General features: G+C 51.9%; 1 protein-coding gene across 1 annotated transcript in view; it reads left to right on the plus strand.

Annotated features, from left to right (window-relative positions):
• The first annotated feature begins 669 nt into the window (after positions 1-669).
• EFHD1 (EF-hand domain family member D1) overlaps positions 670-22,989 on the plus strand; it is a 40,592-nt gene continuing 18,272 nt past the window's right edge. The window contains exon 1 of the mRNA XM_070423358.1: positions 670-1,082. Coding sequence (XP_070279459.1) covers positions 787-1,082 — 296 coding nt within the window. The 5' untranslated portion in view covers positions 670-786. The remainder of the gene's footprint in view (positions 1,083-22,989) is intronic.

A 22,989-nucleotide genomic window follows, 5' to 3' on the forward strand; every position in this document is an offset into this window, starting at 1 on the left:
CTAAAAATGCGGAATTACTTCTTTATTTTCAAGTGTCTTTCTTTTCCTTCTGTGCGTATCGCAGAAAAAGCCGGAGCCCTGAAGCTGCGCTGGTCTCTTACCTCCAGGGCAGCCACGAGTTTCCTCTTGCTCCTTGGTTCTCTTTTCTGTTTGTTTGTTTGTTTGTTTGTTTTTAGTATGTTTAGTTGTGTTTTGCAAACATTTCTTTTCAATGCATGTTTGAAAAGCAGCTCCCCGCCCCGCGCTCCCTGCGGGCGCCTCCCACCCTCAAACCTCAGAACCGGTGGGTGTCACCCTGAGTCCTGGGAGCATGTGGGTGACACCCGGGGGCGCTGGGCTCCCCCGACCCCCAGCCTGTCCAGGGCCGCGAGCGCCTCCAGTTGGGGCACTTCTGGGGGAAGAGAAAGGAACCGCCCGAACGGTCGTGGAACTTTCCCGTTGCCGTTCCTCCCCGGACCTCAGGGTCCCCGGGCTCCCCCGGAGCGGGCGTGGGCAGCCAGGTCACAGATGGTCAAAGGTCCGAAGCCTCAGGGAGCGGGGAGCGGGCCGAGGTCCCGGGACGCGCAGACACCTGCGGCCTCTGGCGAGGCGGGCGGTCCCCCAGCCCTGGCGCCTCCTTAAAGTCTCGGCTCCGCCCTGCCCTCCCCGTCGCTCGCCAGCAGTTCCACCCAAACGCCGGCCCCGCCGCCTGGGCTGAGAGCTGCCGAGCCGCGAGCCCGTGAAAAGCGCGACGCCCGCCCAGTCCCCGAGCCGGGTCCCGAGTCCCCGCGTCCCGGAGCCGCCGCTATGTCCAGTGAGGAGTTGGCGCGCAAGCTGCAGCGGAGACTGCAGCGCGGGGAAGCTCAGGAGGGCTGCCCGGAGCCCGCATCCCTCGCCGCCGCAGCCCCGGAGCCCGAGCCCCAGCCGCCCGCCGGGACGCCCGCGGCCAGCGCCGACGCCGAGCTGAGCGCGCAGCTGAGCCGACGGCTGCACATCAACGAGGGCGCGGCGCGGCCCCGCCGCTGCAAGGTCTTCAACCCCTACACCGAGTTCCCGGAGTTCAGCCGCCGCCTCATCAAGGACCTGGAGAGCAAGTTCAAACAGTGAGTGCTGCGCTCGCCGTGCGCCCCAGAGGGCCCCGTGCCTGGGGACCTGGGAGGGAGGGAAGGGAGGTGGCGGTGGGTCGGCCCTTCTGGCCGGGAGTCCCAGGCTCCGCTCTGATGGGGAGGGTGGATAGTGCAGGAATCCCTGGGGTGCCCGTCGCATTTTACTCAGCGCCCCAGGTCCCGCGCTTCCCGAGTCTATGCCGGCGCGTTGGGGAACCCGCCTGGGCTGGGGGCACCGAAAGCAGGGCCCGCACACCCAGCTCAGAAGTGCCCCCCCTGGGGCAGCGGAGCCCAGCTCCCGGGTCCTGGGCCCCCCGGGAGGTGACCGCGGGTCCCGCCCCCTCCGCAGCCTAGTTCTGCGATTTGCACCGAAGCACAACTTCTAGGAAACGGAGACGCGCCGCACCTCACCTGCCAGCTTTTATCTCCCAAGGGAGAAATTAGCCCTGTTCTTTATCTTTTAAAATAAAAGAGGAAAGTTATCCTTGGCTGCCGCGCGGGGTCTGATGTACCAACAGAGGCTGAGAACTGGGAGTTGGTTAAACTCTTCGCAGAAGATCAGGGCGTTCCTGGAGCGAGCGGGTCCGGGAGCCTCCTGGGGGCGTCGCCTTGTCTCCAGGCGCCTGTCGGAACCGACGCGGCAACCGGCAGCGGTCCCGCGGGGGCTCGTTCTTGTCCTGCTGTGTAAGCCCCAGCCGGCGGGGAAGGCAGAGTAGAGAGCCCCCGCTAGACGGCCTTGTCGCTTGGGAGCTCCTGGGGCCTCAATTTTCTCAACTGGAGAATGGGAGCAGTAATCGTTCCTGCCCTTCAAGGCCATAAATTATTTTGCACACCATAAGCTCCTAGCCGAGCTATTAATATTATTTCCAGAATAGGGCCGAGACCAGAAAAATGTCTGGGGGAGCGAGGCCTCCGGCCAGGTCATGCTTGGGGCGTTTTTAAAGCTCTTGGAATGTTTGTCCTCCCCGTGGAGGTTCTATTTAAGGGCGCCGTGTGGCCGGCGCCCTGTGGCCCGAGCCTGAGGCTGGGCTGTAGTCCAGCGCCAGCCCCTGTGGGGAGGTCAGCAGAGGCAGGCACCGGGAGGCCACCGAGCCTTTTCCGTTTGCCTGACACCCCAATTTCTGAATCCCTGGCTTCCAGGCTGTTCTCTGTTGTTCACACCTGATGAGGCAATTAAGGAAAGCTGAGTTGGGGCAAAAGAAATGCCTGCAACTGGGGCAGAGCTGGAAGAACAATCAGTGAGTGGTTTGTCAGAGTCCCTTTGATTTGTTTGGGATTATGCCTTCGACCAGTAGTTCCCTCAGTCCAGCTGGATTCAGGGAGGGCATCTTGGGGACCTTCTTCCAGTTGCTTTGCAGTGATTTGGGTTTCATTTATTTATTTTTATTACTATAATTTTTTCCCTGCAGAAAAGTCTCTGAGAGGACAAGTTTGTGAGTTGGCTGCCTAAAAGTAACAGAGGGAGTCCCCATAGTAATAAGGCAGTGGAGTCAGGTATGGCTGGATCCAGGTGCTCAGATGATGCTGGCAGTGCTTCGGTTCTCTGTTTCTTAAGCCAGCTACCTCTCTTTTGTCCATGTCCAGGCCCTCCCTCCCCTGCCCCACGCTCAGGCAACCCAGACCCTACAAAAACAAGGATTCCTTAGCCCACCCCCTGAGCATCCACAAACTTAAGCAACTCCACCTGAGCTAATGAGCACCCTGCAGGTGCTTCTCCCAGTTTCCCACATCTGGGAGCAGCTGAAACTTCGCTCTCCCTACCTCACCAAGGTCAGGGGCTCCTCTGGCTGGGAGATTTTGTCACTTAAGTGTTCATCCACCCTCGGTGCCTAGAACATGGCAGAGACTGTAGTTGATAGACACCCCCCTCATCTTATGAAAGGGCCTTGACTACACCAGCCCAGGCAGGCAACAAATCCCCAAATGCCAAGCCCCACTGTCGCCTTCCCAGGTGGGAGGGGCCCATAGCCTGCCTGCCCCAATATGGGCAAGGGCAGCAGGGTGCAGGCCTCCCACCCCCCTGTGCTGACAGGCTCCAGCGGAGAAGGTCCCAGAGCCAGCTGGCCATCCAGAGGGAGCTCAAGGTGGCAGGAAAGCAGGAAGACCAGAGGGTGGCAGTGGGTGCTGGCCGCTCTGCCTTGATAGTCACATGGTGCTCTCCCTGTCTGTGTCTTTACGTGGCCTTCTTATAAGGACACTAGTCATTGGATTTATGGCCCACCCTAATCCAGTGTGATTTCATTTTAATTTATTACATCTGCAAACTCTGTTTCCAAATAAAGTCACATTCTGAGGTTCTGGATGACCATGAATTTTGGGGAGACCCTATTCAACCCATTACTGTGCGTGAGCAGAGATACCCAGACCATGGGGCACCACCTCCTCCCCACCTTCTGGGGGGTATGAGGAAAGTCCATTCAAGGATGCCCTCAGATTTAGGAACGTCAGACTCTTAATTTAGGTTATCTGAGTGAGCTAGGAAGGTCAGAGACCTAACCAAAGCCAGGATGATCCCACCCCCAACAGAAGAGAATCAGTCTTCCCATAGCCCAATCCTAATTCAAACGGAGTTGCCATCTAACTATGAAAACAAAGCCAAACCAATAGAACCCCCACTGGTGCCAGGAGCGCAATTACTTTCAGTAGGAATTTTACTTTTAATCAGAGTTTCTAGATCCAGATTCTGATGTCACTTTGGAGTTTGTCAGAACCTGACTTGACCGGTACAGAGCACGCTCATTCTTTCGTTCGGGGCTAGAGAGATTCAAGCAGATACTGCAAAACATGCTTTGAACTTTTAAAGGTGATTTCTTGTATTTAAAAGTATTTTGCCTGGGGATTTCTTACATTTTTCAAGATTAAAACACACACACACACACACACACACACACACACCCCAAACAACTGGATTCTTCCTTCACGGCTTGTGAGCACGTTGGGTTCTTGGCATGGGGTCATTTGTCTTTGTATCCTGGCTCCTCAATGGTGAGTTGTAGAATAAAGAGAATTTTCTAATGAGTGTGGGAAGCCAGAGGCGTCATCAGCCAGGCCAGAGAAAGTTCCCTCTCCATTTCCAAGTGTGTTACTAGATAGCCTGAGCCTACAGAATAGTGGCCTGATTTTAAACGAAGAGTGAGAAGGCCCAGAAGAAACTGACTCTACAGTGTGTGTCCAGGACTGTAACAGGAGCTGGCGGAGTGGTCAAGGTTAGACAGGAAATTTCAATTACCCTGGAACTTAGCCAGGGGCCTCTTTCAAAGGGGGAGGTAACGAGGGCAGCCACTTAAGGGCAGGACCCAAATGCAACATCTGAAAATGCAGCTGTGATGTGTTTGCAGCATTTTAAAAGCTTGTGTTTCAATTCCCTGAAGAGAGGGTGGGAAGAGGAGCATTTGGCTATGGGAAAGTTGTCTTTTTATTAAGAATCCGAAATGATGATGTCATGGACATCCTGCCAACAACCAATTCCCGGGTCACCATTGAACCCCGAAAAGATGAGGTTGTCTTGGAACCCTTCATTCCTTGTCTTCCCCCCACCCCTAGTTTTCTTTTCTCCTCCCTCTCTGAGGGCGGGAGAAAGGGGGTGTGGGATTAGAGGGGTTTTGCCAAAGAGGTGAAAGGAGCCTTCTTAAGGAGGTTTGTACTGGGGGGTAGAGGTGAGGTGCTTCACCCAAACTCATCCACATCTTTTGAGTGAATTGACCTTAAAGATTGGAAAGGAGATGCAAATAAATGGAAGTTGAGTGCTTTTCCCTCCTTAGGGAAGGAGGACTTCTGACCTTCCTGTAGCTGCGGTCACAGGGATGCCCTTGGATTTGAAATTCTCTCACCTGCCCTGGATTTGCACGTTGAACTGTTCTGGATGAAGGTGGGGTGAGGGAACCCAGGGCTTGTTTGAATTCCTGGGGGGTGTTCAGCCAGAACCCAGGCTGGCTTCTCTTTCAGGGCCTTGGTCTCTGGCAGAAAGACAGCGTGACTTGGAACTGTTCCTTCGCCCAGTGAGCACTGCTTGTTTTTATTTGCCAGCATGTGTGATGAGCGTGATGTGGGAGGGGCTCCTGAGGTCCACAGCCCCTGGCAGTTCTTTCTTTGCTGGAGTTTCCTCCCTCCTCTCTCTCAGAAGTGCCCTCCACCCTCCTTATTACAGAGCCATCTCATTTTATGAGAATTTGAAATTGAGTGAGTTATTAAAGCCTTACATTATGTAAAAAAAAAAAAAAATTAGTTAACAAGTGCCTGATTCAAGGTTGTACCATCCAAGGGACTCAAACTTGATTTATACTCTCAGCCCTGTGGTTTCCCCCACCTCAGTCTAACTAGGAAATAGAAATACCTTCTCCACTGAGTTTGGGGTGTCTGGTTTACACGAGGCTACATCATGCTTGGTTTTGCAGCATGGCTGAGCCAGTGGGTCTCGGGAGCTGGGGACTGCCAGGCTGGTCTGCCTCAGGGAAGACGTGCTGAGGTTAGGAGCCCAGCACACCCTCTAGGTTTTGTGAATGTTTGCTTTTAGCTTGTTGTTTCGTGAATGTGCAACTCAGGTACCCTTGTGCCACAACCTTTTGCAGCAAGGATTCAGGATCTGGAGAAGGGGCCGTGCACAAATGGATATACTAGACAAGAAATATAAACTTAGAAGGCATGGGGGAACCAGGTGGAGACCTACTCTCTAGTGGAGTGGCTCCCCAAATCTCAGGACCCATAGCTTTTTATTCACACATTTGCCCTTTAGCAAACCAAACAGACATATCAGTGGTAAGGTTTGGTAAACAATAAAGGATTATCAGGTTAGGGCAGTGGTTGGCAAACTGCGGCTCGGCAAACCGCGGCTCGCGAGCCACATGCGGCTCTTTTGCCCCTTGAGTGTAGCTCTTCCACAAAATACCAACTTCTGCACATGGGCCACGAAGTTTCAATCGCACTGTACGTGCGTGCCCACACATGGTATTTTGTGGAAGAGCCACTCTCAAGGGGCCAGAGAGCCACCTGTGGCTCGCGAGCTGCGGTTTGCCGACAGCGGGGTAGGGGATTGCCTTCAGCCATTTGGTCAGCAGCAGGGTAATACAATGCTGATTCTCAGTCCTTGCTGAGTATCAAAGTCCATCAACCTTCTGATGGACTTCTCGCATTTATATGTTAACTACTTGTTGGTCTTTGCCTCCAGCGCCCTTGCACACTGACACATGCCTATATGCATGCTGACATCCATGCTCGCTCTCACATACCCTCTCACGCACTCACAATGCTTGGCCTCCACAGCATTTTGCAGTCCTCCTGGAAAAAGCCTCTATAGCCTCCTGCTTCTGTTTCCCTTGAGTGTTGATGATCGAGGACACCCCTGGTCCTAAATCCTAGGTGCTCCTTGGGGAACCTATGTACAGGGACATCTGAGTTGTTAGAGCCTGACCCGGAATCTAACCAGCAAGCTTCAGTGCCCAGTAGGACAGTACGATGCCCACCAACTGAGCCATACCAGTCAGGGCTCAACAAACTTAACAGCAACTTAGATTTAACATGATGCTGCTTGACAGGGAGGAAAGCAAGTCCTGGAAAAGTCACCCACCACCCGTGTACAAGACACCTCAGGAAGCCTAGCAGACCCTGTGAGGAGGCATTCTGCTGCCTTCATGGCAGGAGGTCCTGGTATTTCTGGACACAGTCGGAGAAGAGCAGCCAGCCAGTATTGGGAAGGAATTCAAACTGAGGCTTCTGGAGCCAGAGGATGGGGGCTGAGAGCTTTGAAGCACTGGGGAGGACCTGTGTGACCTCTGAGGGCAGAAGGTGGGCCACATGATTCCATGTGGTCTCACTCCTCCTTCCTCTCTTCTGGTCATTGGCCTGGGGTTTCCCTCGCTGGGGCAGACCTCAGTTCCTGAGGGGGAAAAGAGGCAGAAGCTGGGGTCCCCAGTGTGACGTACTGCACCCTCAGAAGGGTTGCCTTGGTGTTACTTCCCCTGAGGGGGGGGTCCAAGATGTGTTTGAGCCAGGCTACAGTCAAGCTCTGAAGGGGCTTAAAAACTCCAGATGGAAAGGAAGACTTGGTGGCACAGAAACCTTGGCCTTGGGAGTCTGCCTCCTTGAGCCCCTTGGTTAGAGCAGAGGTTCCTCCCCTCAAGCCTTCAGTTCCTCTGAAACATCTCCTCCAAGGGGTTTAGGACCCGTTTCCCCAGACATAGTTGAGACCCATTGGTTTGAAGAGAAAGAGGAGATTAGAATCTCACAGCTTAAAGAAAACACATTTTTTCCATTATAAAAGTATGTTTCCTGTTTAAATTTTCTTGTAAAATAGTGGAGATATTTATGTACGACTTCAAGAACGGAAGCCTCATGCTGTTCTGTTCCTGAGGGATCACCGCCAACAGTTTAGGTGTCTGTTCCTAAACAGGAATGCTGAGACCAGCTCTGCTGTCCTGTCATGTGTTAGGAGGGAGGCCTTTGGCTCAAGTGGCAGAAAACCCTGCCCCGAACTCACTGATCAGTAAAGAAATGCATCAGCTCACGTGGCAGGGGTCCAGAGGACAAGGAGGCCCTTGGGCCTGTTGGCTGCTTCCATCAAGGACTAGGGTCCGGTCCTTCTCTGCCACCTGCCACTTTCTCTCTTGGCTTTATCTGTGTGCTGATAGCAAGATGACAAGGCTCCCCAAGTCACATCTAGGGAGGAAAGACCTGGGGCTCTTCTAAACAATGAGGAAATCTTTCCCAAGTCTTCCCCTCAGCCAGCCTCTGGCATCCCATGGCCAGCACTGGGTCATGGGCCCACCCAGCCCGGTGACTACCCAGAGGAAGGTGATGACCATGGTCGGACCACAACAGGACTCCCTTCCCTGCGGGGCCAGTCCCCGGCCACAATGGGGGTTCTGTCATTGAGGAAGGGAAGGGGCCCCCTGTGTCCTTTGGGGTCTTTTCCTGAGCAGGGTGCTGTGGCTCTCTTCTGTCCCCTGTGATTTTGTGTACATGAGAGGGGCTTAGACACAGGCTTGGATTCCAGAGTAGCAAGCAGCCCATTCCCAGGGGCTCCTGAGTGCCTGAGTGTAGAGGTCATTTCTCTGGGACACTCACTTCTGCTATTTTAGTGGAGACCCTTATGGTCTCTCTCTGCCTGTGGTTGTGGATCCCTGGCAGCTGGAAGCACTGTGTGTATGTTTGGGGGTGGAGGATGTGTGTCTGTGTCAACATTCCCTAGGCCAACTCTCAGCAAAACTGCTGTTGCCCGAAGTAGTCCTTTTACCTTACCGAGAGCCTGGCGTTGCTGGACCCACCATCCGGCCTCTGCATCTGGAGGGCCAACTGGCTTCCTGGGGCAAATTGATCAGTGACACTCCTCACCTGCTTTGTCTTTGAAAACTCTTTGCTGATGCCTCCTCCACTTCTCTCTCTTCTCTCCCCAAACCTCCTTTACTCTCCATCATCACCAGTCTCTGAGTTCCTCCCTTTGGAAGGGGCTGCAGAGGAAGAGTTGGTGAGTGTGTGGGGCCAGCCACCATCTTTGGCTAGGAGTCAGTGCATGGAGGGCCCTCATTCCTTTCAGCGCTGCCTGGGGTTCTGTTGCCAGGGCCCCTTCTCGGCATGGAGGCCTTTGTACAGGCGTGGGTGGATGGGTGTGGGGGTGTCTGGCCTGGTTTTATCTTCTTTTCATCTCAGCCTGGGCACCCCCCGTGTTGGCTGAATGAAGGTACATTCTTTGCTTTTGGAGGTGAGGACCGGGTTGCCAGTGCCAGCAGCAGTCTCCTTGGACAGTTCCTGGTTCCAGGCCAGCGGGAGCCTTGGGGAAGTAGGGACAGGACAGAGCAGTGATTCCTTCCAGCCTCGCTGGGGCCTGATTCTGAAGGGATGACCCCACCTCTGGTGGCTGGTGTGGCTGCACAGTCTCTCACCACGCAAGGCTGCCCCTGGGTCACCGACAGGCCGTTTAGCCCTTTTCCAGCGTGGACCTGGTTTGTGGAAATAGGAGGACGTACTTGGGGCTTTCATATTGTCATGTGCCCAGGACTGGCCCCTCTACCCCATCCTGGTGGAATGGCAGGGGGACCCGAGGGCTGCAGCTGGTCCCAGCTCTGGGGTTAGACACTCTGTGGACCCGCAGCCCCACCGAGCACTGCTCACTGAACACCCATTGTTCCTGGGACAGTGGCCCCAGCCATTACCTCTCCAACAAGAAGATCTGGCTGCTGACCACCCTAGCTCTGTGCTCAAGGGACCTGGTGAACTCTGTCTTGGCCTTGGAAAGGTGCTGTCCCCGATCCTGCCCACTCTGCCCCTTCCTAAATGCCTCATGCTTGCCCCACCCCCCTGACCTACCTACAAAGGCCAATTTTACTGAGCACTGGGCTCTCCAACACCACCTAACAACCATTGCTTACAGAGCACCTACTGTGTGCAGGCATTGTCTCTAGCATTTACACATCAGAATCACTGAGATGGGTATATCATCCCCCATTTACAGATGAGGAAACTGAGACACAGAGAAGCTAAGTCACTTGCCCAGTGTCACACATGGTGTCAGTGGTGTGACTGGAACCCAGGCAGCCTGCACTCTTGTCCCCTGTGCCAATGAGCTTCTCTCGTTAATTAATATCATTCCACCTCCAGCTTCTTAGGCTCCAAATCTCAGCTGTCCTGGCAACCCCACCCCCTCCATAGACAGGTGGGGCCACGCGTGGCACAGCCTCTGCCAGCTTCCTGACCTCCAGACCTCACTGGACTACCTGCCCTAGGCCTGGGCAGCTTCCTCCTAGACCAGTGATGGCGAACCTCTGACACGCGAACTCATTTTTTTGGTTGATTTTTCTTTGTTAAATGGCGTTTAAATATATAAAATAAATATCAAAAATATAAGTCTTTGTTTTACTATGGTTGCAAATATCAAAAGATTTCTATATGTGACACGGCACCAGAGTTAAGTTAGGGTTTTTCAAAATGCTGACAGGCCGAGCTCAAAAGGTTCGCCATCACTGTCCTAGACTGTCCTCCTCCCATCCATCCTCTTGCCAGAGCCCAGACCTCATTACCTTGTTTTCTGTTTCAGAACCTTTGGGGACAACATACAACATTTGGTAGCTCCCTATTGCCCACGGAACAAAGTCCAGACTCCTCATGAGCACCTCAAGGCCAGGCCCCGCTGGCTATTGCATTCCTCTCCCGCCAGTTCCCCCAGCCTGGCCCTCCTCTTGCTGGCCTGATGGCCCCCCACAGCCTCTCTCTCCCACGCCCCGCATTTTCTAATTGGTTACACTTAGTTATTATTATAGAACTGTCTGTTATTGTTGATTTTGTGAGGTTCCCCTCCCCCTCCATAGGATTTGCCCTGGGAAGGCAGGGGTGGGTCTTTGTGGTTGTGTGGCTAACTTCTTCCTCCAGGCCCCCGGTCACCCCAGGGCCAGGGCCAGGGCCATTGGAGGGTAGGGGTGCCTTGACACCAGCAGAGGGTCTTCCTCTGGAGCTGCACTGAGGCCCTAATTAGTGCCCCAGGGGAGCTGGGCAGCTCACAGGGCTGTCAGAGGAATGGGAGCTCTCAATGAGGTAGTACAGTTCCTTCTAGCAGTGACACGGACCACATGCCACACGGGCACACGCCTGTAAGTGAGATGTGGAAAAAGGTAAGTGACCACCTTCTCAGGTTGTCCCCAAGATCGCGTGACTACTTGGTGTGCGGTCACAGCCTTAATTAGGTCACTCCAGTTCCAGCCCCATGTTCTTTCCACTAAGGGAGCTGCAGGTCCCTCTGGCCCCAGCAGGGCCGCTGGATTTAAGGTGGTGCCAGCCCAGAGCAGGGACACAGGGGATGGACTGGCCGGCAGGGAAGCAGTGGGTGGAGAGCCAGACCCTGAGGGCGGCGGCCAGGTGCTCTTCCTCCCCGTTTGGAGCCATAGCCTCGTCCTCCACTTCCCACTTCAGCTGGGCCTCCCCCTGGCCATTTTCCTCCCAGGCTCCTCCTGGTCTTGGGGGTCAAGAGGGGTGAGGCACTGCAGGGGCTGCCCCAGGCCTGACCAAGTCTGGGTATGAAAACCCCCGGTTGTTTGGGGGCACCTGTCCCCCGAGAGTCACAGGGCTCCTGGGAATTCCCAGAGCTGGGTTTCCAGGGGCTCCTCTGCCTGGTTGTCTGGCCCCTCAGGACTTTTATGGGGAAAGTTGGGAGCTAAGGGGAGGCACCCCCTTACTGCACACTCACAGCAAAGAACCCACCATCAAGCGGCTCGACATCCCTGATCAGAAGAGCCTTTTACCCTCCCCTCCCCTCAATCAGTCTTTGTCCAGAGAGGCTTCCCTTGGGACCCGACTGTTGAGTCCTCACAACCTTGGTCCTTTCATCTCACCTCCTTTCTGGGTGGATTGCCTGGAACTCAAGATTCCCAGATCCACTCACCCCCTGCCCCCAAACAGTCTCCAGCCCATATTTGCCCAAACCCAGCAAGAGTGCCCCAATTTCCAAAGGACTAAGGGGAGGCCCCAGGATGAGGGTCTTTCTCTTAACGAGATAATAGCAACCAAAACTAGAAAAGTGAGCCCTCATTGATAAGCTGAGAGTTTATCTGCCTTCCTTTCATTTTGGCAACAACTAGACACAGGAGGAAATGGAAGCTCAGAGAGTTCGAGTAACTTGCCCAGGGACACACAGTACATGAGGTCACCAGGGGTTTGAGCCAGGGGAGTCTGACCCCAGGAGCACACTCCCAGCCACTGCTGCCTTCCACCTTCCTCAGGAGGAGCCCACCCAGGCTCCAGGAGGAGGAATTGTTACTGTCACACTTGCGTTGCTGAGTCAGAAGCTTGCCAGGGCTCTTCCCTCTGCACCCCACCTTTCAGTTCCTTCGTGGTCAGAGGGTATTTGTGCCTTCAGTGTGGCTGAAATACTGCACCACTGACCTGTTATGGCATTGTCTCTGGCATGTTCCTTTGGGGATGGCCATGGGGACTGGTTTGCTTTGTTTCCACTCTGGGTTGCTGGCATCAGCAGGAGGGTTTGCATTGAGGTCTTCCCACTATTGAGTTATGGCATCCAGTTTAAGAGCATGAGGCTGGGGGCGGGGGGACTTGGTGCAGTGAGCTGCTGTCCTGTGCCATCACCCCTTGCCATCTCGCTTCCTGAATCCATGTGGCAGTCCCCGGTAGGGCCACTCCCCAGCATGCATTTGGGACTAAGTAGATTTCCCTGACTGCACTGAAGCCTGAGTAGCATTCGCCTGGCTCTGCCTCCCCTCTGCTGTCTTGTGAGGAGCTGAGCACACAGTGGGTGTTCTGTAGTGGGGGAGCTCAGCTCTGCCCCACTTTAAAAAAAAATTTTTTTATTGATTTTAGAGGAAGGGAAAGAAAGAGAGAGAGAGAGGTATTTGTTGTTCTACTTATTTATGCATTCATTGGTTGATTCTTGTATGTGCCCTGACCAGGGATTGAACCCACAACCTTGGCGTATTGGGACAATGCTCTAATAAAGTAAGCTATCCGGCCAGGGCTGCCCCCACTTTTCTTTAAGAGCTTTCAGACACCGCGTATGATGTGTGGAACTACAGGGTGCTGTGGCTGACGGTGGGGACAAAACCCAGCCTCCACTGGTCTCCTGCAGCCTGCCAAGAGGTTGGCCTTGTGCCAGAAAAGGAAGGAATTGGTCACAATGAGAACCCACAGCACTGGCTGTGCACAGAACAGGTGAAGCTGGTGTTCATCTGTAGCCGGTACCACTCCCACCTCACCATCGCCCCCCTGCATCCCTCCATGGCTAGGACTACGTGGCATTCCCCAACTGGGCCCCCTGCCTTAGTCTGTTCATCCCCCACCCCCCCAAAAAAATCCATTCTGCACACAGAGCTGAGAGGTCTTTCTGAAACAGCTATCTGATGTTGTGTCTCTGCCTCAAACTCTTGGAGGGTCGCCTTCTGTTGCCCTTTGACAGACACAACTCTCCTAGAATGCTTTGTGAGAGTGGGCCCTCTGCGCCCTTCTGGGACATCCTGGCCCCTCTGGACTAGACTGGTGATGGTGGCTCCCTCTCAGCACATTTGCTCCCCTGTCCCAGCCACCTCCTTCCACTCCAGCTCTGCCCAAGTTCCGGCCTTATCACAGCTCAACTGTCTCTTTGTACCTCTGCTTCCCGCTGGGACTGGTCTTTGTGCTTTCCTCCTGCTCAGGAGTGGCCCCAGGTAGCTAGGAGCTGGGTGGTGAGTGAGAGGGTGAATAGAACTTGACAAAGCCGGGAGCTCATTCGACAAAGCTGGCTGGGAGCAGCCTGATTGGAAATCAAAGACTTTGGGCTCAAGCTTTTGTACTTAACTCCTGCGAGTCCCCCGGGCCCTTGCTCAGAGCCTGCTTACTCTTACTTTGCAAGCAGTGGTAACACACTTGGAGATCTGGTTTCCCTGCAGCAAGCAGGAAGGAAAGAAGGAAGGAAGGAGCAGCAGATGACTTGACAGCTGGGAGGTGGAGGGGGACCCACACAAAGACTAGGAAACCAGAGACTAAGAGAATGGGCAACCAGGGGAGTCTGGAGGAGGAGGGACCGTCCTGTGACTTGGGGAGTCCGGAGGCTCATGTGGATAGGCCCTGTTAGGGATCCGCACAGTGAGAAGGGGGGTGGGGTGGGTGGCCCAGGAAAGGCCACTCACCTTGGGGATAGTCTGGCACAGTGCCTTTCTCCTACTTGAAAGAGCCTGGGCACCAGCAGGAGTCATAAAAACGCAGGTTCTGATCCAGCAGGTCTGGGGCGGGGCCTGATATTACGTTTCTAATGATCCTGAGTGACCTGGTCCAGGGACCACACTTTGAGTAGCCAGCCCCTGCCTGTTTGAAATACATAATTTCCATACAAGGCCTTTTGAAAGAAAAGTGGGGGTGTTCCGATGTCCTGGTAGAGTCTGAGGCATGATCCACCAACACTAAGGCATTTTCTGGGGCACTGCCACCCCCCTGAGAGCCCCCTTCTGAGGGGTCCCTGGGGAGTTTCTGATGGCTGAGCCTTCAGACAAAAGCTGGCGGCTTCTTTCTTCCATTAAGGCGAGATTATTTGTGTGCTGAAAACCAAGAAAACCCAGGGGCTCCGCACAGTGGGAGCCCAGTGATTCGTGGAAAGAGGAGCTGCCAGCTCTGGGCCCACATTGGAAACTGGCCCTCGCTCCCTTGCTAGCGGGCCTTTGGTGGGGTGGGGACTAGGCATCATTGGCCCCTCTGGCCAGGCTGGGGGCTTTTCTAGGTCATAGGCACACACAGCTGTGTGTTCAGAGATCTCAGCCTGGCCTTGCTGACCTACCCCAGTCAGTAAAGAGTGGGCCCTTGGGAGCAGACCTAATCCCCTGACATAGGATGGCTAGGCGGGGTCCCTCACTAAGGGCTGGTGGAGATTCAGCACAGGGAGCCCTGCAGGCTGTGGATTTGGGTTCCCTGCTGAATGCTAAGATGGTGGAACCTGTTTGAGGCCTGGTTGGGTGTGGGCAGCAATGCAGAGCAGAAGCCCTGGAAGCTGTCTGCTTCCTCTTCGTGGCTGCAGACAGGCACTGCTTTTAGAAATAGCTCCCTCGCGCTGGCTGCTTCCCAGGTGCAGGGGCCAGTGCAGGCGTCTTATCTCCGTTTGGCCCCTCTCCCACCCTGCATGGCACAGATGGCTCTCACACTCAGTCTGCAGAGGGCCCCTAGCCCAGGCCTCTCCCAAGTGAGTGGCAGGGCTGGGCTTGAACCCGGCCTGTGTCAGCAGGGCCATCCTCAGTGCTGCTCGGACCAGAGACTCTCCCTAACAAAACCTGGAGAGTATGCAGATGACAGGAACTGAGGACATTTTAAAGATTTAAAAATATATTTATTTATATGTGTTTTTTAAAAAAATATATATTTTATTGATTTTTTATAGAGAAGAAGGGAGAGGGATAGAGAGTTAGAAACATCGATGAGAGAGAAACATTGATCAGCTGCCTCCTGCACACTCTCTACTGGGGATGTGCCCGCAACCAAGGTACATGCCCTTGACCGGAATCGAACCTGGAACCCTTGAGTCCTCAGGCTGACGCTGTATCCACTGAGCCAAACCGGTTAGGGCAATATATGTGTGTTTTTTTAATTGATCTCAGAGGAAGGGAGAGGGAGAGACAGAAACATCAATGATGAGAGAGAATCATCCATCCACTGCCTCCTGCAGGCCCCCTACCCGATTGAACCTGCAAGCCCGGCAAGTGCCCTGACTGGGAGTCCACTGTCAACCTTTTGGTGCACGGGACCACGCCCAACCCACTGAGCCACGCTGGCCAGGGCAGGACTGAAGACATTTTAAAGCAAAAACGTGGGGAAAAGTCACCAATCCCGAGGAGGGCTAGAGGGAAGCCCCAGGAAACACAAAAGGGTGCTAGGTTTTGGGATCACATGTGGTTTTTCTTTAATATCCTGGGTTGTCTTTAATAAGAAAAAGCTGGGTTAAAATTTAAATTATAGAAAAAAAGGAGCTAAGGTATTAGTAGTGGGGAGCCAAGGGCTTAAGGGAATTCTAATAATCCTGCAAGCGTTTGAAAGATGTAAACTGTGGGGAGGAAAAGAACATATTTTGATGGTTTGAAATGGTGGGGGTGTGAATGCAGGTTTAGGCCAGGCTTGTAGAGAGAAAGCCCCAGCTAGGCTTAGGGCTGGGACCCTGCCTGCGGGGCCTCACTGGGCCGGGTAGGGCCGTGGTCGCCCTCCCTCTCCAGGCCCTCCCCTTCCAGGTTCCCCTGTGACCTGGTCCTAAATTCCAGTGCTGGGAAGTGACGTCTGTCTCCAGGGGCAACTGGGCAGTGCAGGTGGGCCCGACTCGGGCAGGTTGTTCTAGCTGCCGTTTCCTTTTCTCAGGGCCGGATTCCAAATGGCAAGGAACGTGATAGCATTTTCATGGGGCAGGCAGCAAAAGAGTTTTCTAGAATAAGGAGGACATATCCAACTTCATTCGCCTTTCCCACAGGCCCCAAAAGTGTGATGGAAGATGAGCGATTTTCAGCGGCCTTGTCTAAAGGGGCTTCCACACTGCAGTTGCTTGAGAAGAGGGCCTCTGAGCACATAAAGGAAGGTTGTTGTGCCCTCTGGGCCGGCCTGGGCACCTCTGCTCAGGGTCTGCACCTCCAGCACCTGTAGCCACACCCACCATGGGATGTGGTAATAATGTAGAGAATCTTACAACCTTCAGAAAGGCCCTTATCTTTTTAACACCTGACTTCCCCCAGAAACTCCTCTCTACCTTAGCTTTGGCTAACCTGTCTCTGTGAACCGTCCTTGGAGGGGCAACCTTGGCATTGTGTAAGGACTGGCCTGATATCAAATCTTCCTTCCCCAGAACCTACCTCCGGTGGCCATGCCTCCCAGCCCCAGGGTTGGGCTGCAGGCTTGGGCATCAGGATGGATGTCCTCCTGGCTAACCTCACTAGGTCTAGTGACCTTGGGCAGGTTGACCTTGATGGGCCTAGTTTCTTCATCAGCCTCACAGTACTACATCCCTCAGAGGATGTGTTGGGGGTTTAAATCAGTGTAAATTTATTTGAAGGGCTTGGCTGGTGAGACTTTCTCCAGATGTTTGTAAGATGGCAACATCAGTATTCTCTTGGCCAAAAATGAATGACTTTGCAGATTTGGGCGGTCCAAAGCATCATGCTTTAAGACCAAAATCAGAGTCCGCCCACATTCAGGACTCAGCAATGTGGCTCCTATCACTTCTGCCACAGGCTTCATATATAAGCTGTAAGAGGTGTAAATCTCACAGTTGCAGTAGTGGTCTGTTCATTGGGACATTGAGTAGGCATCGTGCCCCCGGCCCCCCTTCGAGTGGAGGGCCACACGGTATAAACTCAGCTAATGATCATTTTTGCGTTCCCCACACCCATGTAAAGCCAAGCTCCTGTTTGGAAGTCCCAGGTTCATTGTGATCCACACAGGACTTGGCTTTGCTGCCTACCTGTCACCATCTGTCAAGTGGGTGACTAATCGCCACTTTACAGAACTGTTGAATGCAGCGAGGTGATTTAGCACAGTGCCTGGCACTTAGTAAGCTCTCAATAAAACAAGAAACAGGTGGCTATTAGTGATTCTTCATAGGACTTGTAAAGATGAAAAGGATTAGAATCTGAGACAATGCGTCGTGAACTGCAAAGCAGGCTGGTTTTAGTTATTAGACACTCTGAATCCCATTGTGTGTGCTGCACACGTAGGTAGTCTTAGATCCTTGGAGAGGAGCAGATAACACAGTAAGGGGCCCTGGGAAGTTTTTTGCCTCTCTTGCAAATGCAGGCCCTGAAGGAAGGGACTGTGGACAAACCCTCCTAGACGGTCTGAATGATCAATCCCAGCTCCACGGGGAGGAGGGAAGATGCCACTCCTGGGATCACTTTAAAGTCCTGCCAGGACTTGCAGAGATGGCACTTGGCCGGGGCTTCCAGCAGGAACAACGAAAGCAGCCTTTGCTGCGTCCCTGGGACTGAGGCGGTGGCTGGCTCATGACCCCTTCCTTCCCTGTCTTTCTTGGCCTTGGAGATGTCCCCTCTTTGTCTACACACTGTCTATTCCTGTGCCAAGCTGGTGGCTCACGGCGGGACCCCAGCGGGGCTGCAGGGCTGCTCGACTGCAGCTTCGGCTCTTTCTTCTGTCTGGGATCTGCCCCCTGGGTGGTGGGCTCTGCTTCCAGGCAGGAAAAAGTGGTCAAACCAAACTTCCAGCCCAGTCACAGCAAGTGGAATTCCTTAACCTGTTTCCAGTCTGTGCTGAGTCCCTTTCTGACATATTTGCCCTTTTTCTTAGGCCTGGAGAATGTTTGAAGCTTCCGGGCCTAAAATAAAGGTTTTCTAAACCTTCTGAACTCCTCTCAACCAGAATCCAGATGAGAAAAACAAGAAGAAAGTCTCCAAGCCCCTCCCCACGCATGGCCTCCTATTCACAGCTCCTCTGTGCTGGGGGGTGGGGTGGTGGAGACAGGGAAGAAGGGGGAGGGGGGGAAGGCATGTAGCTCCAGGTTAGGGGAGCAGGGAGACCCTGGTCCTCCTCGTGCCCGCCCCCGCCCCCCCCCCCCCCCAAGACAAATTCCCACTTTGTTTCCTGACCTTTTCTTATCTCCATCCTCGCCCCTGCTTACCTCTTCATTCTGGCCCTCCTCAGTCTTTTCACCTAAGTTTTGGGGCTGTTACTTTCCTGCCTTCTCTTTTTCTTCCTTAGTGTCCAGACCCTAACCCTCTCGGCTTCAGCCCCCAATGGTTCACATCTTGAATGCACCCCTTCCCCCTTCTTCGCTTTAGTTTCCTCCGCAAACTTTGGTGGAATGCACACTGTGGGCTGAGCAGTGGGTGGGGCCATTTCATTCAAAATCTCAGCATGGAAGCAGCTGTCCCGGTCATTTCACTGGTCGCCCTTCTGGAACTGCCCAGGGAAGTGTTTCCCAAAGTATTCTCTTTGGTACCCCAGGTTGTCCGTTGTGCCTCCTCCGGTGGAAATTCCCAGAGGCAGAGACCAGTGGTCAGACGAGTCTGTGTGCTGTTTTCCTCTGCTAAGTCTCAGACACATGACCGTATGGAAGGCTCTGGAAAGTTCCACCTAAAGAAGCCTGTTTACTTTGACTAGGACTCCCTGTAACGGAGACTGTCCCTGTGGCCTGTTTGTAAGAGCTCTCCTTTCTCAGGTCTCCTCCTAGTCGCCTGTTTTTGCCAGAGAGCTCTTCCTTGTGTTGGCTAAGGCCGCTTCTGTCCTGGCCATGCACAGAGCCCAGTCCTCGCCGTCCTTCGGAAAGGTTCCTGGGAAGTAAATGCACAATCTGAGGACAGCTCTCTGCTTCCCAGCGCCAGGTGCTCCAGGTTCCTTCTCTAATCCTGGTGTGGGGTCTTAAACACCATCCCCCTTCCCGGGTGCTCCCCACTGACCAGGCCCATGTCCCCCGGTGTTGGGATCAGCCTGGAGTGGAGCTGACTATTGTGGGCTGGGGAGCACTGCTCCCCCTTTATCCAGGATTTGGAACTTTTCCTTCTCGCCGTCAAGATTTTACCCATGGGTTTTGGGCAGCCCTCAAACTCACTGACGTCTGGCAAATCTCCAAATGTCATCGCACATGCCACTGAGCCCTTTCCTCCAAAACCTGCACCTGAGAAGTGGGCGAGGAGGACTTAGTTTTGTGAGCTTGCCTTTAAAAAAAAATTGTGGTAAGGTATAAATTTTACTATTTTACCCATTATTTTTTTTTAAATATATTTTATTGATTTTTTACAGAGAGGAAGGGAGAGGGATAGAGAGTTAGAAACATCGATGAGAGAGAAACATCGATCAGCTGCCTCCTGCACACTCCCTACTGGGTATGTGCCCGCAACCCAGGTACATGCCCTTGACCGGAATCGAACCTGGGACCCTTGAGTCTGTAGGCCGACGCTCTATCCACTGAGCCAAACCGGCTAGGGCTATTTTACCCATTATTAAATGCACAATTTCAGTGGCATTATGTGTATTCACGTTGATGTGCAACCATCACCACCATCCATCTCCACAATTCTTTTCATCTTGTAAAACTGAAACTCTGTTAACAATAACAATGAAATAATAGCGCCCCATTCCATTCCCACCACCATTCTACTTTCTGTCTCTGTGAGTCTATTTTAGGTACCTCATATAAGTGGAATCATACAGTATTTCTCCATGTTGTAGCATGTGCCAGAATTTCCTTCCATTTTCTTTTTTAAAAATATGTTTTTATTGATTTTTAGAGAGGGAAGGAGAGGGATAGAGAGAAAGAAACATCGATGAGAGAGATACATCAATTGACTGCCTCTTGCTTGCCCCCTATTGAGGATTGAGCCCGCAACCCAGACATGTGCTCTGACCAGGAATCGAACCAATGACCTCCTGGTTCATGGGTTGACGGTCAACCAACTGAGCCACACTGGCCGGGCTCTTTCCTTTTTAAAACTGAATAATATTCCACTGTAAGTACACACCACATTCTATTTATTTAGTCACCCATCAATAAGCATTTGAATTGTTTTCACCTTTGACTATTATGAATAATGCTGCTATAAACATGTTCAAGTCCCTGCTTTCTTTCTTTTTTTAAAAAAAAAAATTTTTTTTATTGATTTCAGAGAGGAGGGGAAAGGGAGAAAGAGAGAGAAACATTAATAACGAGAAAGAATCATTGATCAGCTCTACACTGGGAATTGAACCTGCAACCCGGGGATGTGCCCTGACCGGGAATCGAACCGTGACCTCCTGGTTCATAGGTTGACGTTCAACCACTGAGCCATGCTGGCCAGGCCAAGTCCCTGCTATCAATACTGTTGGGTGTATACCCAGACATGGAATTGCTAGATAATATGAGCTCTTCCTTGCTCTGATTTAACCCTGGACATCACCAGTTTGCTGAGATCTTTTGGGTCTTGCTTCTGCCCCAGCTTTGTGTCACCAGCAAATGTGATAGTTGGCACCCTTTCTAGATTGCTCTACACCCAATAGCAAACCCACCTAATTGTATAGGCATCTATGACCTGTTTATCTTTCCCCCAGCAGCCTATCAGAGGGGCCTTGCTCCCCCTGGCAGAGATAACAGGTTAGCCGTGGTTTTCTGTTGGACTAGCTTGACAATCTTGTTTCAAAAGCAAATGAACATGTGACTCAGCAGTTCCACTCTTGGATATATACCTAAGGGAAATGAAAACGTATGTCTACACAAAAACTTGTCCGTGAGTGTGATAGCAGCATTGTTTATAACAACCAAAAGTGGAAACAACTGAAATGTCTATCAGCTGATGACTGGATAAATAAAGTATAGTGTATTTATACAATAGCACGTTATTTGGCAATAAATAAAAAGGAATAAAATGCAGATTAACATATGCCACAACATGGATGAACCTTGAAAACATTATGCTAAATGAAAGAAACCAGATACAAAAGGTCACATATGGTATGATTCCGTTTATCTGAACTGTCCAGATAGGCAAATACATAAAGACAGAAAACAAACTAGCAGTTGCTAGGGGGTGATGTGGGGGAGAGGGGAATGGGAATAACCATACAGATTTATTTTTGGGTGACGAAAATGTTCTGGAATTAAATAGTGATGGTGGCTACACAATCTTATGAATTCAAATTTTAAAAATGAATTTTATGATATACATTATATCTTAATAAAGCCGTTACTTTAAAAAGAAGTTAAAACCAAGTAAATAAGGCCCTGAATTATATTTATTGAACTGATGGCAATCATTGCTTCCTTTTTAAAGGGCTCAGAAACCATCCTTTGGTAATACTAGACCCTGGACTGGTCCATCTGTGATTCATATACTCTGCCCCCTTCCTGGAAACCCGGAAGAACCTTGCTCATTCCAGACCTGGAACACCTGTCTTGTCCTTAAGTGTCCCTTGGCGTCACCAGCAGACCAAGGGGTCTCGCCTGCACCCAGTAGCACTTGTACTGTGATTCTTCTAAGCAAGGAGGCAGTGTTTAGTGAGAGCACAGAGCTGCTTGAGTTCAAAGATGCCATGCAGAAGGAGGTCACATCAGCGAGTTCCAGAGGGGGACAGAGAGTGGGTGCTGTTGGAGATCAGAGGAGAGAAGGGGGCAGCTTCCAGAGTTCTGGGGTATAGAAAGGCCACTGTAGAGAGTCAGGGGCGGGTGGGTGGTGTGTTCTGGGTGGGAGGATTGGCATGAGTCAGCCACTGTGGCTGGAATAGATCATGTTGAGGAGTACAGGCCTCATCTCCAGCCCGACCCCGTGGGCCTCAGAATACCTCCAGCCCACAGAGATGGATTTCTGGTTGCCTACAGGCTGTAATTCCTGGTGAGTGGTGGTGTGGTTCCTAACAATGGTGGGCTTTAGTTGTTAGGTTGGGGGAAGGGCAAGATAGTGAAGAAACCAGATTTTTTAATTTAATTTTTTCAAGTGCTAAAATACACATAAAATTTACCATCTTAACCATTAAGTGTACATTCACATTCTCCTGTAACTATTACTACCATCCGTCTCCAGAAACTTTTTCATATCCCAAACTGAAACTCTAGCCTAGAGATTTTCAATCTTTTTCATCTCATGGCACACATAAACTCATTACTAAAATTCTGTGGCACACCAAAAAAAAAAAAATTTTTTTTTGCCAATCTGCCAAAAAAAAAAATTAGGTATAACTGTCATTTACACCAGACAGTTATTGTTGTGTTGGTTGTTGTCATTTTTTTCTTTGACAATTTAAGGGAAAAGAGGTCAGTGCCCCTGATGATATATCAGGTATTGCATGTTTTAAAAATTCTTATGACACACCAGTGTGCCGCTGCACACTGGTTGAAAATAGTGGCTCTAGCCCATTAAACAGTAACTCCTCATTCCCCCACTCCCTGCCAACCACTGTTCTACTTTCTATCGCTATGAATTCTAGATACCTCATCTAAATGTAATTGTGCAGTATTTGTCTTTTGTGTCTGGCTTATTTCAACCCTAGCATAATGTTGTCAAGGTTCATTCATGTCGCAGCATGTATCATAATTTCATTCCTTCTTATTGCAAATAATATTCTATTGTATAAATATGCCATATCCCATTGTATGGATATACCACACTTTATTTATCCACTCATTTGTCAATGGATATGTGGGTTGTTTCCACCTTTCGGCGATTATGCATGAATAATGTTTTTTAAAGCAAGAGAGCAAAGAGAGAACTCTGGGCAGCAGAAAATAAGATGGACTTGAAGGAAGTAGGCCAGGGAGTCTGGGAGAAAATGCTGTAATAGTCCAAGTGTGTAGAGCAGGCAGGTGGAGTGGTCAGGAGAAAGCAGAGGCCAGAGGCTAAAGAAGGCCCTACTGGCTGACTGAGGCATTCTGGAGTAGAGGGCGGGGCTGCATCTCCACGGGGGGGCGGCTGGGTTTGTTTCCAGGCAGAGGGATGGGGGGCTCCAGGGACAACCAGCAGAGGTGCTGGCTCTGTGGTTAAAACTCAGACAAGAGGGC

The sequence above is a fragment of the Myotis yumanensis genome, unplaced genomic scaffold, assembly GCF_028538775.1.
Source record: "Myotis yumanensis isolate MYYU_CA2020_CCGP unplaced genomic scaffold, mMyoYum1.0.hap1 SCAF_8, whole genome shotgun sequence".
Taxonomy (NCBI): domain Eukaryota; kingdom Metazoa; phylum Chordata; class Mammalia; order Chiroptera; family Vespertilionidae; genus Myotis; species Myotis yumanensis.